General features: G+C 41.3%; 1 protein-coding gene across 1 annotated transcript; it reads left to right on the top strand.

The window, feature by feature from the left end:
* tmod2 (tropomodulin 2) lies at positions 1 to 16,896 on the top strand. The gene is made up of 10 exons (XM_004543466.5): positions 1 to 111; positions 5,452 to 5,671; positions 6,764 to 6,920; positions 12,431 to 12,553; positions 12,904 to 12,978; positions 13,065 to 13,195; positions 13,272 to 13,379; positions 13,460 to 13,603; positions 13,742 to 13,886; positions 14,463 to 16,896. Exons 2-10 carry the CDS (start codon positions 5,546 to 5,548, stop codon positions 14,492 to 14,494), a joined length of 1,041 nt encoding a protein of 346 aa, XP_004543523.1. The 5' UTR covers positions 1 to 111; positions 5,452 to 5,545; the 3' UTR covers positions 14,495 to 16,896.
* Positions 16,897 to 18,068: the final 1,172 nt, after the last annotated feature.

Below are 18,068 nucleotides of genomic sequence, written 5' to 3' on the forward strand. Positions count from 1 at the left end.
TTTTCCTGTGTTACCGCCCTTACCCTGAGTGAGGAGTCAAGCACAGAAGACATCGCATTGGGAAGACTGGTGCTATTTGGACATTCCCTAGCTAGGTCCCATCAGCCTCAGGTAAGGAAATAGACGACTGTTTGAGGTTGGAAATCACTCATCACGAACAACTGTATAGCTTTGCCTGCTGTCATTTGTAGTATGTTCACTGTGGCTGCTAAACGGCTAGCAACTTGAGTGAACTGCAAAGGTTAGCGCGTTAGCTTCTACATTTCATCGGACTGTTTCCCATGGTAGTGTCCGTCCGATACGTGCAGCTAAGTTAGCAGAGCAAGTGCCCCATGAACCGCTTGTTCTGGCTTGAACTGAAGTGTGGCGGATTTTGCTAGGCGGTGATAATTACAATCATTATGGCTGCTGTCAGCGTGGTAATCATAAACATGTCAAGAACGGGTTAGCTAACGCCATTCCGTAGCCCGCGGTGTCTCCAGAAGATGAGACCAGCTAAGTTTTCACCAAAAGTAGCATATTTGATATTTATTATGTTAGTAGTGCTGTGTGGTATGTGGTGTAACTGCAGATTAACCCGGGTCTTCTCTCTTCTGTATGTATGATTATTGCTAATGCTATGCAGAATGTAGGTCCAATATAATGTGAGCTGCCCATCCCTGCTAGCCAGACAAATAATTAGAAACGCGGTATGAATAGTGCCTGTGTTTCTCTATTTGACCGAGACAAGAGTTGTTTGTTTTTGTGTTTTTTAAAGGACATACCTTTGGTGGGATGGCTCACACCATTGTTAGAGGTTAAGGGAAGACTTTGTACTTCTTGTCATCAAAGTGCAAAGTCATTTTACCTGTGTCGCAAGTATTCTGACACATTCTTTGCTCAAGATTTAGCGTGAGGGTTTATTGGTGTGTTCACAATGGTAGTTTCACCAAGCTGGACTCAGTGGTGAATGAAGGGTGTGGCCCAAGACGTCAGCTTGGGTACTTGTGGTTTTTTGCCTTTAAGCCCCAGGGCAGGAGGCCTCCTTCCTGGATCTGAGAGTCATGCTTTGTAGCCAAATAATAATGTTGTGGTGGTTGCTGAATTGACTTTTCTTTTTTTTCTTTTTTTTTTCTTCTTGAACTGCCACCACTGCAGTATTGCAGATAAACTGGCTTCTCAAATAGGTTTTGTTTACCCCGCATACCTTTCACTGAAGGGTGAAACCTGGCTCTGAGCCATGGTAGTGAATGGTGGCTTTAGTTTTTACAAAGAAGTGATGAGTTTTCTTGAGCCTGTATTCATACCCTAGCCCCCCCGTGAGCTGAAGGCTAGGCCACTCCTTGAATCCGTTCTCATTATATAATAATGTGGTGTGTCTGGAGTGTGCGGGCAGGTCAGAGGGAATACACAAATCGTGTATGGTTGTTAGAGTACCACCCCACTTCCTGTCTCACCCTTGTCCGCTTTGTAAAGGAGCTGTTAGGAAACATTGTGTGAGTGCAAAGTTTTGTTTTTATGACTTAGCTTTTTAGCTATTAAATAAAAATGAAACTATTACCCTGGCAGTATCATATTTCAAACACTTTTCTCCTTTTCCTGACTCCTATATCAATGACTGTTTTCACTTTAATATGCATAGTAATATTTCAGTATCAGTGTGATCAAGCCTCTCTGTTTTCTCTCTGTTCCATCTGTTTTCTATCATTTCAAACACTTTCAGGCACCTGGAGAGACTGAACACACACACACACACACACACACACACAAAGTGAGTAACAGCAGGGTGGAGAGAGGAACAGCAGAGCGTAAAACTGGAGGAGAGTAGGTGGGAGGTGGAAGTACAGAGTTGTCTCCCATGAGTAGCATAGCTGGGTCATTCTAACTATAGTCTTTTTGTGCTGCAGTTAGGGTGGTGTTCTGTAATAATGCAATACCAGTCAGTGCTTCCTGTTCATCTTTAGGCTGCAAATTACTATTTGTGCAGCTTCTGCCTGCTGAGATCAAACCCATTGTGGCAAGAATTACGCTTGACTGAGATGAACTTAATGTTTTCTTGTAGCTCCCATCAGGTTATAGCATTTACTCTAGGCATATCTGGGGTGGTGTCTAATAACGTATCACAGCAGGTACGCAATTAGATATCAGACGCTGTCACTTTTGGAAAGAGGATAGTGCCCCACATTTGGCCTGAAACTGAGATAATGCTAAAGGTAGAACCAGATATTTTACATTGCACTCTCTCCATTTGTCTTGGATAATATCCTGAAGAATGGGGCCACTACTCTTGCTGTAAAATTGGAGCACAGAGTAGTTCCCATGAAACTTTGGTTGAAGTGATACAGATTCTCAAGAATAAAACTTTAGTTTAACTTTGCAGATGTCTCCTGCAGGGGGGGAGACCTCCAGGTGAATTTACATTAATAATAATAATAATGGATTGGATTTATATAGCGCTTTTCAAGGCACCCAAAGCGCTTGTTATATTTATATGGGTCTGTGTGTAGCCTGAGTGGACAGGCGAGTGTAGCATGCAGGCAGGTTTGCAGTGTTGTTGGCCTTGAGCCATCTGTTGTTCTCTTGAAGGATTAGCAGACGAGGAGGTGAAGGAGAAAGGAATCAGTCAGATTGGACTAATGGATCCTTCCAGTGTCTCCAGCTCGGCCTGAGCTAACCTATTGTTATCATTATCTCTGTCTCCGTGCTCCATTTCTTTTCTGTCTGTCTTTTTTCTAATGTGTTCAATAATCTGTCAGTGAAGTGGAAAGTGAGAGAAAGCTGGATAAATAGTGTTAGGATTCCAGAACAAGTAAAAGGAAAGACATCTGCAAAGCCATAAAATCAGGTTATACTCCCAGCCACAGAAATGCCTGTTTCCCCCACACTCGGTGTTGATCATAAAAATGCACAATAACCCTCCTCCTCCAGAATGAGCTAAAGCTTGTGATGATGTCACGAGAAACGTATCCTAGTGCCATTCCATGATCGCAGGCCAGGCGACTGTTGTGGTATTTGGAGCATGCAGTGTGATTTTCATATGATTTGGATGCATGGGATTTTTTTTTTTTCCTGTCCTGTGACATAAAATCTAAAAGGTAGACTGTGTTCAACAAAAGTACTGTTTTCCTCTCATGCAGTTTCTTGGATTTTCTTCCGTAGGTGTTTAATTTGTAAAAATGAAATTTATAAACTTGCATGACGACTTCACCACCTTACTGTTAGCAGTGATAGGATTGATTAGCATAGAATTGAACAAGATAACAGTGTAAGTGTAGATTATTACATTTGTGAGCTTAGATTTTCCAGTCATCATTGAAGACATTTGAGCTTCATCTGCTGGAACTCACACTTGTGAATGCCCGTGCAATGACTATTGCAGTCATTTCAGAAATAAATGTGTGTAGCCGTAGCACAGTAATGGAGGAGATGGGGGGGAAAATTAGATGAGGACAGAGCCTGGATTGTTGAGACAATGAACTGAATGGTGTGAGAGACACCGGCCTTGTTGGACTCCTCGGGAATTCCCTTGATTGGAGAAACTAGCCAGACAGCAACGGGGAGCACATTGCATTGACTAAATCTTCATCAATAGTGTGACAAGGAGATGAAAGATTTTAAAATATTTCAATGAAGATTTTTTAATTTTCTCAAACAAAACAAAATCTGTTATGTTAAACAAATGAAATGAATATTTCTGGCAGGCTTGACTTTTGGCTAAATTGTTATAAAACAAAAGATGTGGCAGTGTCTGTAAATGATTTGGCTCCAAGTGTTAGTTTGATCCTTAAAACATACAAAAGCAGCAACATTTGAATCACAATGTTTATTACAATTTTTTTTTTTTTTTTTGTGGCAACTAAATCATTTCTTTGAATGTGCACGCACTTGTTCTTTTTCTGTAGTGCTCAGTTACACAAGGGAAAACAGAGGTTGGAAAACATCCTGTGTTACCTTTGAAATTGTTACTTTGAAGAAGGGGGACCCAGTCTGAGACCACTCACAGTCAGCTGTCCCCAGGCTGACTTTGGTGCATCAAGATGGCAATAATAATAGCAATAAGATGGAGACAGTCTGTTGTCAGTCTGCAATTAAATGCCAGCTAGCTGGTAATTAAAATTTACATTTGGTCCTGACATTCAGAGTCCAGCCAGAACTTCGAAAGCAGAAATTCCTCCACAAGTAGTGACATTGTTACTGCAGAGTGGCAATTTAATTGTAAAATCACAAAGGAACTCAGCAGCCTTATGTTTATTTAAGAAAAGAATCAGAGTGCAAACAGCTAGCAACCAGAGAGTCGAGTCTTCGATTGCAAAGAGAAGCATCAGAGACGAGTCGTATCACTGGCACAGATTGACTCCGATTGGTTGCATGAGCAATTATTTGCAAACCTTCACCAGCCTGATAGTGATTACAGTCTGAGTCAGACTGCGATTGTCTGGAGGCAGGTTGCCTCCCACTGGGCGACATGTACAGTTGAGTGTGTTGCGCATTCAACATCAGGATGACTGTTGGTTAGTACAACTGCAAACATTTTTCTGGTTACCAGGAGTTTGCTGTAATATTTTTGGAAAGTGACAGTCATAAATTCTTATTACAAACTTGAGAATCCGGTCAGAATGTAATAATGGATGTGGCACTAATCTATAGGTAACAACTGCAATGAGGTTCCTTGGTTTATTTGCTTTTACACTACTGGAGCAGCCACGAAAGAATGTCTGTTCTAAATATACACTTACATGCACAGTTGCTTTTCTTGCAGAAGAGGGGCACAACTGTTTTTTCTTTTCACTGTGACAAAAATCAGTTGTTTTAAAAGAATACAAGTTTAAGTGTGTTTCCAAAAGTGTACACCAATTATTTGGAGAAGTAGCATCTGTGGAGTCCTGCAGGGAGTTTGGAAAATCACGAGGTCGCTCTGTGTTCGGACTGTGGCGTGGGAGAGGAAACTGCCTCTTGATTTTATTTGAAAGGACACACACTCAGTCACTAACTCCTTCGCTTATCTGAGCTTTATTTAAACTTAACTGCAATGTTATGCTCAGCCTTTCAGTCCCAAAAGACAAAGAGACACATGCATTTCCTCATTTTTATTTAGAAAAAGCTTCCTTTATTTCTTCTTCTGTCTTGATAGTGTTTTATAAACTTTCTCAAAATTTTCATTTGCAAAGAGCTGTAGTTGATCCTTATGGGATTGGTCAGATGTTTTGTCCAAGCCTGAGAAAGTTCTTTGTTCCAGCTCTGTGTGTGTTGGGTGTGTGTTCACCCATCATTACATCATCCCAAGGCCTTATTATCCAGCCCAGCTGTGATCAAGTGTTGGTTCACAGCAATAAGATAAACAATCTTTATCTCAGTTAACGACATGCAAATAAAATTGTCTTTTTGTGAGTCAGCATAATAAAATGAAATGTATGCACCATCCAGCGCTCATCACTAATTTATTTGTGTGTGTGTGTGTGTGCTTGTTTTCAGGTAGTGTCTTCCTGGTTTGGAGCAGTAATCCCGAGAAGAGCAGTGTGGCTGTGGTCTGGTGTTCGGTGTTGCTTAGCAAGCTATAGCTGGTACCATGGCGTTGTCCTACAAGAAGGATCTGGATAAATACAAGGATCTCGATGAAGATGAAATCCTCAACAAACTGTCGGCAGAGGAGCTCAAACAGCTGGAGACGGCCCTCGAGGAGATGGACCCTGAGGTCAGGGCTCGATGCAGGTTGGAGGAGCTCCAGGGCTCCTCAGTGGGAGGAAGTTCATTTAGAGAAAGGATTTATTGAAAGGGATTTATTGGCTTATCTCAAAATAAAATAAAATAAACACTATGCAGACACAAGTGGGTCATTAGATTTGTTAAATGACTAATCGTTTTTCCAACTTTACGTCTCTTGTTGTGGTTGTAGTGCCAAATGGCGCAAAGTAGACCTGGTTGTGACAGGTTAATGGTTGGGAAATTTCCCCCCTGGAATGCCTTTAACCTCACTAATTCACATGTAATGGTGGGTTTTTTTCTCGTGTGCTCTGACAGTCACTTCCCACTCCAGTCTCTATGGTTTGGAAAATAATTTAAAGCTGCAGCGGCTCAGGCTGCCAAGTCTTTGTGAGAAGAGCTGTACAGCGTAATGAAATCCCCTCCAAGCCCCTGGACGTTTTCTTTAATTTCCATTCAGTGAGGCAAATCGGTCTACATGGCGACCACACGGGGCCCACAGGAAACAGTCAGCAGCAATGGGAAAATAATCATTTCTGGGTCTCATGTCGGTGAAGAGATGAAATCTCATTTGGTGTGGATGCAAAACAAAGCACTGAATTTTGTTTGTTGCTGTGTGTATAGATTAACACACGGCCTTGTTTGCTCTCTGCCAAGTTTTTTTTTTTTTTTTTTTTTTTTTTTTTTTATTCACCCACAACTAAATATTCACAAGCTGCATTTTTGGATTAATCAAGTTCAACTGGTTTTAAAGTATTCTTTTACTTCCTTTTTGAGCAGCTTGTATTTCATGTTTTAATTTCTCATGTGACTGTCAAACTCCTGCTTCTGGCAACTAACACAGAGGCCGGAAGATGCAGAGGATACACTAGCAGAAATGTTTTTTGTTCTTTTTTCTAACAAATGGTGCCAAATATTGTTTAGCTTGGATTGTGCAACTTTTTCAATGTGTGGAAAAGGCTTTTAAAGCCTGCTTAAATGGATTTGATGAAAGTCTGGTCAAGGAGTTGTGCTGCGGCTTCATTACGGTGCATAAGTGCACTGAGGTCTTAAGCTCTAATGTGGCTCCATGTCTTGTTCCCAGAATGCTCTTCTCCCAGCGGGTTTACGTCAAAAAGACCAGACGTCTAAGACAGCCAGTGGACCGTTCGACAGAGAACGTCTGCTCAAATACCTGGAGAAGGAAGCCATGGAGTATAAGGACAGAGACGATATAGTGCCTTTCACTGGAGAGAAAAAAGGTGGGTTGTTTTTTTTTTTTGCTTTTTTCTCGACAGCGCGACCAACTAATCACCAATAACACCGGCAACAAGGTGCTATTACATGTTAGTGCTGTATTACTCGGGGGATGGAGATTCAGGGTGCACCTGCAGACCTAGCAGTAATTACTCTTCACCTGTGTTTGCAGATATTATTAAGACATGCTTGCACTTACATATAAGCATGTCTGCTCAGCATAGAGCAGTGTTGGGAGGGTGTGCTAATACTAAAGAAGGGAGGAAGGATTTTACATTTTGAAACTATGTTTTAATTGATGCTTTTAATAGATATGTTTATTTATATGCAAGCCTGAAACATATTTTTGAACCATGTTGGCCTGAAGTATACTACATAGAGTATAGTATATATTATACTCTATATAGTATGTACTGTGCTTGAACTCACAGCATAGTAGTATGATTGTCTGCCAAACCGTATGGGTTTAATGTCAGACTGATATATCCTAATCTTTCCGTGTGAAACTTGTTCTGATGGGTTTTGTGACATACTTGTGGCACTCTTATCCACCTCTTAGAGGAAACAAAAGGTGAAATTCTTTATGTGGCAAAAAGCCAGAAATGCAGACGAGTGAGTAGAGTAGAAACCTCAGTGGGAAAAGTAGGAAAGTTTTTATGAGATGAAGCAGTTCCTTTTGTCGGGATCTCCACAGATAGGAATCTGAAAGCTACTCCCTCACCAGAGAGGAAACATGGACTGATGTGTTCCACTGACCTTACCATGGCCTCTTAGGAAATTAGTGTGTGCGTGTGTGTGTGTTTGCAGTGACAACATGGAAAACTCACATCACTGTGGTTTTGTGGAATGCAGCTGATTCTCTTTTCATTGTTAGACTCACCCCCTGCTGATAACTAATGTGGTCATGAGTGTTTATGTCTCTAGTTTCAAACTTCACATAATTTCTGAGAAAAACACTCAGTGTGACTCCATGGTAACCATTTTTAACCCTCTCGCAGCTGAATTTGTTGTAGTTGTTTTTGTCGCTTCTCCATTATCCATCTTTTCTGTTGTTTATTCCTCTGTCTAAGATGTGTTATCTGTAGATAACGAGCAGATGATGTATGATCGATGAAGCTACTTTTAGCTGCTCCCTTATTACAGTTTTTCTCAAATGCTAAAAGACATTTCACAAATGTTTCCACCATGTTCCCCAATGTCTAAACACAACACCCTTTTCTAAAGCTACATAAACACAACCACACCTTCCCACTGCAAAACTCAAACTTTCACAACAAAAGAGCAGCTTGAAGCTTTCAAAAATGTAAACATTATACACATCATTACACACTACAGCAAAACAATTAAAAACACAATGCTCAATTTGTGAGAAGGTTCTTTGTTTCATAACTGCCAATGCATATTTTTAGAAACTATACAGTAACGGATCGTCGTAGATCTCTGCAGAGGATTAGGCATTTAGATTTGTGTTTCATATGAAGAGTATAAATCTATAGGAAATCCTGCATGTACGTACACTACTGTAACACAACTCAATGCAAAAACAGAATCTATTGCACACAACAGTACTCTTGAAAACATGATCAGGGTGTGAAGGTGTGAAGTTTTTTTTAATTTACATTATTCACACCACAGTCACTGTGCGGCATCATGTCGCTGAGCTGCATCGGGCCACATCACCTCATCCACATCGCAGGCTATATTGTCTCTTGCCAGGCACCGCGGGAAAAACGCCCTGGAATGGCAAATCCATCTTTGGAAGGCCTCCGCTGGGATGTCAACACAGGCCAGCTCCATTGCCCTTAGGAGGTTGTCTCTTGTGTATGGTTGTCTGTCATAAACCTTCCATCTCCACGATGAGAAGAACTCCTCTATAGGGTTCAGGAAAGGGGAGTAGGGTGGCAGACAGACGTTTAAAAAGTGGTCACTGTTGGTGGTGAACCACTCTCTGATTTGGTTTGTTCTGTAGAAGCGGACATTGTCCCAAATGATCACATCAATGTGATGTGCGGGCCTAGGATGGTGTTGGTGGTGGTCCAGGAGGATGTCCTTTAGCTCCTCTAGGAAGGTGAAGAGACGTTGGGTGTTGTAAGACCCAAGGACAGCATGCCGGTGGACAAGCCCCTCCGAACCCATGGCCGCACAAAGGGTAATATTACCCCCCCCCCCCCCTCGGTGATGGCTCTTTGGCCAATGATGTTACGGCCTCTTTGCCTTCGTTTCTACAGGTTGTAGCCAGCCTCATCCAGGAAGAGGTAATCATGAGGTCTGGCCATCGTCTCCAACTGTATTATCCTCTGTGAAAATGTGCACAGGTGTTCAGAACAACAGTCAATCAGGTAGCACAGTATTGTGCATTAGTAATGTAGGCCACTGAGCAACACAGTATGTCCACTAACTGTACTGTGAACATGGATGTAAACTTACTTGCACATACTCGTAACGTAGGTCTTTGTGTCGCGCAGAGTTGCGCTCAAAGGGAACCCTATAGACCTGTTTCATCTGTCTTTTGGTGCCGGAGAACTTGGTCTATTGTGGCCAAGCTGACATCGTCAGTGCTCTCAAAGTTGACATTATCGGCAATGACTTTGTCTCTGATCTCCCAGAGTCTGATGAGGTTGTTCCCACGAACCATATCCACAATGAGGGTTTCTTGTGCCGCTGTAAATATAGCAACCCTCCCACCTCTATGTGGCATTCTTTCAACTCTACAGAAAGAAACATGTGTTGTCAATTGACATGTGTTACAATACAGTCACAACTGATTTGAAACCAATAGACTACTTTCACAGGTTTGTAAAACTGTATTGTGACAGAGAAAGCAATAGAGTTCAATACCTGTTGTGTTGTCTGAATGCCCTGATAATGGTGGCCACGGTGAACCTACTCAGGTGTGGACGGACTCTTAGTCCTGCTTCAGCCATTGTCATGCCATGGACAATGACATGGTCAATGACTGTTGCTCGCATCTCGTCCGTAATGATGGCGCGAGGTTGTCTTGCTCTCCCCCCTGGACCTTCTCCTCTCCCATGTTGGCCTCCTCCTCTTCCTCGTTGTCCTGCTCCTCTGCCTCCTCTCATTTGAACTCCTCTTCCTCGTTGGCCTGCTCCTCTTCCTCCTCTCATTTGAACTCCTCTTCCTTGTTGGCCTGCTCCTCTTCTTCCAGGGCCAGCTCTTCTCCCTCCTCTGCATCGAATTCCTCTTCCCCTGACTCTGCCTTCATCCGTTGTGTTTGTTTGGAATCTTCAGCATACTGTGCACTCTGAACTTGCTTTTATACATGTGGTCACAGCATTAGCAACAGGTGTCTTCAATTTTGAGTCGTTGTGTGTAATGAATGACGCCAGGTCATTGTGTTCAAATATTGCTGACTGTGGCAAGCATGTTGCATCACATGAGCTTTCATTTGAGAATATGAGCAGAGTTCTTTTGCAGCTTGTGTTTTAGCAAGGAAAGATGTGTTTAGATTTATGACAACGGAGGATTGTGTTCTGTGAATTGTCTTCATGTGACATGTGTTTATGATATTGGTAAATGATGGCTAGATTTAGTAAATGTGTTTAGACAACTGGTTATTTGGTTTAGAGGGTTGGCTTTTGTGTTTTAGCATTTGAGAAAAACTGTAACAGTGTAGAGCTCCGCACTTTTGATTTGGCAGATTTTTACACCGGATGCCCTTCCTGACGCAACTCCAAAGTTATTTGTGCCACCTCCTGGGAGTGAAGCATGGACTATTCAGTTGTTAGGCGAAAGTGTAAAGCGCTACACTGTGGAGCGGCGAAGATGTGTGATCGATAGAAGCCTGATAAGCATTTTGTTTGCTTAGGTTACAGTGGAGGGCGTTACTGTTGCACCAAGGAAAATACAAACACACAGCAGATGTGTTCCACATGCTCACAGTGCTCAGTTTTTCTCATGAATTGCTTTCAGAGTTGAAGCATATGGCTTTAAGCGTCCATGTAACAAAGCTATACTGATGTGATACTGCAAGTCAACTAAGCCTATTACTACAAATTCACTGCTCATGATAATAGTTCAGTTAGTTTAATTATTCTGGTTGAATACACACTAGTACAATGTGTAACCTGGGTTAGCCTTACGCACCCAAATAACAAGAGCGAATTGAATAGCTGAAAACAGATGGACAGACGTCCAAAGATTTCCTATATTTATTAGTAGGTATACATGTTTTGTACTGTTTTTGCTCATGTTCTGTAATTACCTCTCCGTGTTGGTTACTGTTACCTGGTTATGTGGTGAGCAAAGCCACATGATCAGAATCATTTGGAAGAGATAACAAAAGCCTGCGGTTTGCTGTAAATGCCGGCGATGGTGGAAAAACTGGTTTGCAGCTTCAGTTGACCTAACCTTACCTGCTGTATCTGTGATGTTAACTTTGAGTTAGTAAATAAAGTTTTCATTTGTAAACGGTGATAGTGATAAACTGCTCATTTGTAGATGTTGAGATTTTTTAACAATGCAAAAACAGATTAGTGCACGAAGACGGTGCCTTCTGCTTTAAGTTACAATTGAAACCTGATTGGAGAAACATGCCTCCCTTTGACACCTATTAGATAAGTTACTGCTAGAATCTAGTATTTCATGGGAGAAGCTTTTTGAATGAGAATTGATTTGAGCCAAAGATTTTATTTCTTCTTCCTTCTTTTTTTTTTGAGGCACGTATACATTACTATCATCATCTTTTATGTACAGTCCATGTGAATGCCTTTTGAGTTTTTAAATCCAGTTTTAAATCCGTCGTTCTATGGCCCTGGTTTTTCCTTGTTTCTGGCGAGTTGAATTTCGCTCCAGAGGGACTGGCACAGGATGCTGCCTGATGACTGTATTTAATGTTTGTTGGCTTTCAGGAAGTGCCAGTGCACCCCACTAGGGACCGGTTTGAGCAATTTGAGCAGCTTGACTGATTTAGGAGGGGGAGGGGGGAAATGAAGGGCTGTTCCCGGGGTGTTTTTGTTTAAGAAGACGGGCAAATGGAGAGGCAACAAATGGCACCCACTGGATGGTCTCTCTGCCCAGTGCAAGTGTTTGGTTGCCCCAGCAGTGCAGTTTAGATTAGACTCAAGTCATTGTTCCATGACTTCCTTTGTGCTTTCCGTTTCTTCCCTCTGATGGGTTACCATGGCAATACTGTAACTGTCAATGCGGTCCAAGTTGAGCGAGTCTTGTGCACACTTAACCTCTTGTAAGAAATGTAACCAGTTTAAAAAGTAATTCGCAATTTAAAATCCTTTAGTGACAGTCAGTGTCAGTGTAACTACCGTAGTTGCTCTTAAATGAAGCTTAATATGCTGCAAGGAATTGTGTAGAAATGGCCTAAAATGAGACTGTGATACATCATCCATGGTCCCAAAACTTGATGTTAAAGTAAAAAGTAAGTAGGTCTAAGGGAGTTTATTAACAGTTATGTGTTTGTTTTGTTTTTAAATAGAAAAGTATCTGTTTTTACTCGACTCCTTTGAAATTTGACTGAAGTGTTCTCTTTGTTTGCCCACAGGTAAAGTGTTTGTTCCTAAGCAAAAGCCAATAGAAACACGTAAGGAGGAGGTCACGACCCTTGATCCAGAATTGGAGGAAGCGCTCTCCAGTGCCACGGATACGGAGCTGTGTGATCTCGCAGGTAAGAATGAGAAAATACTTCAGAGAGTCTTTGTGGAAAGGCTTCAAAAACACAAGTGTTTAAGTGGGTGTGATTGAAGACAAGGCTGTATTGTAGTGGTGGGAACTTTCTCTGGGCTCAGTCTGTGCTGGGACAATAAAACACAAGCTCTTTTCACTCCTTTACTGTGTGTCTTGATGGGGGGAATAAAAAGGGCATTGAGCAAAATCACACCAGTGGCCTGCTATGCCATTTAGAATTGGTTACTTTTGTCCACACTGGAGAACATGCATGCATACATGTATCCATGTATGTTCTGGTCTGTGGTCTTAGCCTCAGTCACTGAAAATACCGTCTGCTTTCGTTCGCAGCGATCCTGGGTGTTCACACACTGGTTACCAGTAGTCAGACATATGATGGAACAGGAAGTAAAGAGGGTTACAACAGTGAGTATTAAACGTAATTTATCCCAGTTAACTCAACTATTCGGAAGAGAAAAATCTGCTGACCTACACTTGCGTTTGTGTCTTAGATGTGGTAAAAGGGGAGAAGATGAACCCAGTGTTCGATGAGCCTCCCAATCCCACTAACGTAGAAGACACTCTGCAGAGGGTGAAAAGCAATGACAGCACCTTAACAGAGGTCAACCTTAACAACATTAAGGTATGTAGAAACGTGCGTGTATGTATATGCTGGTCAGTCCCCGGACCAATGGCAGTGTCTTTGTCTGCTTTTCCAGAACATTCCGATTCCCACGCTGAAGGACTTCGCCAAATCCATGGAGAAGAACACGCACGTCAAGAAGTTCAGCCTGGCAGCCACGCGGAGTAACGACCCAGTCGCTGTGGTGAGTGGTTGATATGCTTCTCGTGGCTTTTGCAGACACCTGAGAACTTCACACTCACATCTTTGCCTTCTTCCTCCCAGGCGTTCAGCGACATGCTGCGGGAAAACAAAACATTGCGAAGTTTGAATTTGGAGTCCAACTTCATCACCGGGGCAGGAGTGCAGGCTTTGGTTGATGCATTGCGAGACAATGACATGCTCACAGAGATCAAAATAGACAACCAGGTACAGTAACAATTAGCTCAGAAGTTCCAGTAATGGAAAAGGAGGAAGGGGAAATTTCACACCTGTAATTTTGGTTTAGCTGAACAAGCTGTTGTATTTTTTTCTCTAATGAACTGTATCTATTTGTGCGTACTGTAGAGACAACAGCTGGGTACTACCGTAGAAATGGAGATTGCTAAAATGTTGGAAGAGAACAAGAGCATAGTGAAATTTGGCTACCACTTCACCCAGCAAGGGCCCCGATCCAGAGCTGCCGCAGCTATCACCAAGAACAACGACCTGGGTATGAACGCAGCACGCACAGACTCGACACTCTGAGATTTGTTTAAACTCGCAAAAGTCGGGCGAGCCGTTTCCGCCCCCCCCCTCCCCCGCCTTCCTCTAGTCATCTGTTTTATGGGAGTGTGATGACATAGTTGAAACATCTGTTCAATATCTCACTCCGCAGTGACGACCTCTGCTCTCTCTTTTAGCTCCTCCTCCAGACAGAGTCGTGGTAGCACAGGTGTGATGCATGGGTGTGGCTCCCACGTGTGTCAGTGCATCAGTGATAACGGAGATTAGTTTCACAGTATTTGAATGGAGCGTTCACCATATTAACCGTGTGAACATTGACACTGCGTGATATGCAGCTTTGAGAGTGACGACATCTCACTTCTTGTTTTCTGCACATGCTGACACACACTGTATAAATAGGTGTACATTTTAACCACACAGCTCATGATGACTCACTCAGCGTCTTCATGATGAACTAACAAGCCTGCGTAGGGTTAAGATTGTGTAGCATGTTTACAGTTGGTTTTATTCGTGTGTTCTTTAAGTCTTTCACCTCTCGTTTTATTGTGCTTTTCCTCTCCAGTTCGCAGGAGGCGAGTGGAAGGGGATGTGTAGGGACGCCACGACACCAGTCTCCCAGCCAATCCTGTTTTTCATCTCATTGTGTGGAATAATTTCAGCCAATGCCCTGGTCTTTCTCATCTCACTGTGTGGAAACTTTAGTCTTGTGCCAAACTGCGGGGCAAGGCATGCTAAACCTGAACATACATCTGAGAAGAAGGGAAATAACTGGAATTGCCCTCTCCGTACACATGTTCATACTTATATGTTTATTATTATGTTGTTATTGAAGCTGTAAATCTTAGTTTTTAGTCATTCATTTCAGCTGCTCCCCCTTTTTTTGAGCCTTTACATTCTTTCCCCACTTTTTACTTGCTTTGTTTCCCGTTTTTACAATTCTACAATTATGTGAGCTACCAACAAGTACCAACAACATCAATAACAGCTCTATAAAGACAGTAACTAATGGTGACCTTTGTGTCCTGATAGCTTGCTATTGAGGCTGAAGCGTCTTGTGGAATTCCTGTATTGATTAAGCACTCATCAGAGCGATACAGAGAGCTCTGAAGTTTAGTGATGACTTTAGCTTCAAGAAGTGATGTCATTCAAGGCTTGCCTAATCTGCTAGAGACACAGTGGTTATTGCTTGGAGATAAATACCAGACTGCTGACCTGAATGCCTGACTATACAGCTGAATGTTAGCATTGTGAAAACAAGGGCTGTTGTGCAGTGTTGTGCAGCGCGCTTGGCAACAGTTTACATGAGCAGGTGTTGTTTATTAGAGCTGCCTTGTAAAGCCAGAAGTACTGCTGAGTTGGAGTGGCTAACAAGGCGTGCAAAAAGTGCACCAGGTCTCTTAGCCAGTGCTGGTACTGTACTGTCAGCCCCACTCAGACTGTATATCAAAGATGGATATAGCCACTGCAACATTACCTATTGTTTTATGCAGTCTCATATTTTTTAAAACCTGAAAACTGGCTAGTCACAAGGAGGGTCCACCTTAAGTTGTATCCTTATTTTATATTCATTTTTGATGCAAATTTACTAAATTAAAAATTGTGTTTTATTAAATAGGATGTTAACATAGCCATTAGTAAGGTCATTTTCCTCATAGGCTTCTATATAATCAGATGTTTTCGAAAACGGAGGGGTCGCCCCCTGCTGGTCATTAAAAAGGATTCACGTTTAGGGTTCTTTCTTCACTGTGTCCATCTACATGTACAGTCTATGGTTTGATTTGAAACACCCTGCAGTAGCTGTTGGCTCGCCCCTCGTATAAAATGTATACTTTATCAGTGCGATATTGCTTTACTGTTTTATTCTATGATCTTGTTTTGATACGGTTCAGTTTCTGTTGCTAGTTTTTGTGATCACTTTATTTTCTTGACAGGAAGTTCTAACTGTTTTGATATTTTGGAGTAAGCAAAGCTGCGGTTGTGCTGTAAATGGACCGTGATATTATTGCCAGTCATGGCTATTAAGGCCTTGACCTGCTCCTACAGATGTCTGCTTAACATACTTGGTTTCACTGATGCTTAACCATGCCAAAGACTAACACATGCAGTGCTTAAAGTATCGATAGTAGACATAATGGTTACTGGCTCAGGTTTGGCTTTGTGACAGAGAGATTTACATCATGGCGTACAATGGTTTTACTTTTTTTTTTTTTTAAATGTGTGATGTTCACAGCGGCATCTTCTTCGAGCAGTCCAATGAGGTGCGAGGAAGGTTTAGCAAAAGGTTTGCACAAAACTTTCTACTTTGACTTCTCAGGTTGCGACTGCTCGTGAAATGTTTCTTTGAACTACATCTCACTTTTAACTTTCCACTCAAACTTCCACACTCTCAGCAGTAAGAGGTCACTTATGAAATATTAGATGACACCACGCTGTGTGCGCATCAAGTAGACTTTCTTTAGCTCGAGATGGGTATAACAGGACTAATTCAGGAGTTACTTGAAACTTGTATATACTGTTTATGTGTAATAGGAACAATATCCTGGCATGAAGTCATCACCTGTGAACATCATGTTTCTGTTGACCAAAAATGTTTTCATCAGCCTCACATTCCTCACAAGAGCTGTACTGTTTTTATATCCATGCACTTTTTCCACGAGCATATCTGCTTCTTTTTTCCATTACTGTTTTTTCTCTTCCTGGTGGACACTCTGCTAAAGGAGAAAACTGCTTCCTTGCTTGAGCTTGTTAATAATACTCTGATTCATAAAAGCTATATAAATGATAAAAAATGCCATCTCAAATTCAAAGTGTGCACGTACACATAATGTTATATGTGCACCACGTGAACCTACAAAAGTCACTGCTGAGATTTTTTTTGTACCTTAAATCAAAACCCAGGTGTTAATGCAAGGATTCTGTATTATAAGAAAACCACAAGACTGGTAAAACGCACTGCTGAATATAAAACAACTTCAATAATAAATGTTTTTACATAATTTGTCTGTTCTGGGGTTTTTTGTTGTTGTTTTTTCCTCAGCATAAATTACAAAACTTTTGCACAACATTTCAGGAAAGCTGGAATATTAGATGCCTTGTATTTTCTGTCTGCATTTGGTCAGACTTCCAGCCATCTTGTTTATACTGTGCTTCCACAGGCTCGCTCAATCTTACAAAAATCACCTAAATTAGAGTAATGGTTAGCATGTGTTTTAAGCTATTTAATTAAACCCAAAGGGGAGAGAAGTAAAGTAAAACAAAAATGAGAGGCTCACATGGGGAAGGTACACAGTGACATAGAGACAAGAGAGAAAGAAGCAAACTGAGGTCCAGTGATGGTGGAAGATGCAGTACCACACACAAAAAAAATAAATATATATATATTATTAATGTCTCATTAGTGTCCTCATTAATATGTGCTTTTTTGCACCATCTAGTGGTAACAGAAGCACGACAGCCTAATTAGTATTCCGCTGCAATGACCGGGAGGAAAGTGCAAGTTTTATGTCAAATTTTATTTTATAAAAAATTTGAAGAAAAAAGAGCTTAGACAGAAAGAATTTCACAACATTTAGATGATTTAAATTGGACTTTATTTTATCTGACAGATTTCAGAGTCCGTTTCTCTGTCAAGCGCTGAAGATTTGTTTAAAAAAAAAAAGAAAAAAGAGGTAACTCAAAGGTGGAGGTTAACTAACCTTGTGTAGAACAACCAACTTGGAGATAGATTATATTTCACCTTAGTCATCGGAATTTGATCAGGTATGCAATCCTGTGATATTAAATTTCTCTTAGTAAAAGGACTAGTCAATTTCAGTCTCATTACCCTTTATGTCTAAATCTTTATGACATGTAGTAAAAATGCACTAATCACTTTCTTGAAAAAAATAAAGTATTATCAGATGCTGAAGATTTAGCAGAATTAATGAATACAAAATCAGTGCTCTGGTGTTAGGAGGTTAATATCTCTCGTTTATTTTGTTTACCATCTTCTATAGCAAAACTACCTCATGTTTACTTTCTGTCAATAGTCAGTATCTATAGTATTTCCTTTATATTATTGTTCCAAATGTTTATAAATGTTCAGAGTTTTGTCATTACAGATCTATATTTTGGGACTTTAAAATATCAAATTGGGACTGCATCATAAAAGGAAAACATTGGATAATAT

The sequence above is a fragment of the Maylandia zebra genome, linkage group LG1, assembly GCF_041146795.1.
Source record: "Maylandia zebra isolate NMK-2024a linkage group LG1, Mzebra_GT3a, whole genome shotgun sequence".
Classification (NCBI taxonomy): Eukaryota; Metazoa; Chordata; class Actinopteri; order Cichliformes; family Cichlidae; genus Maylandia; species Maylandia zebra.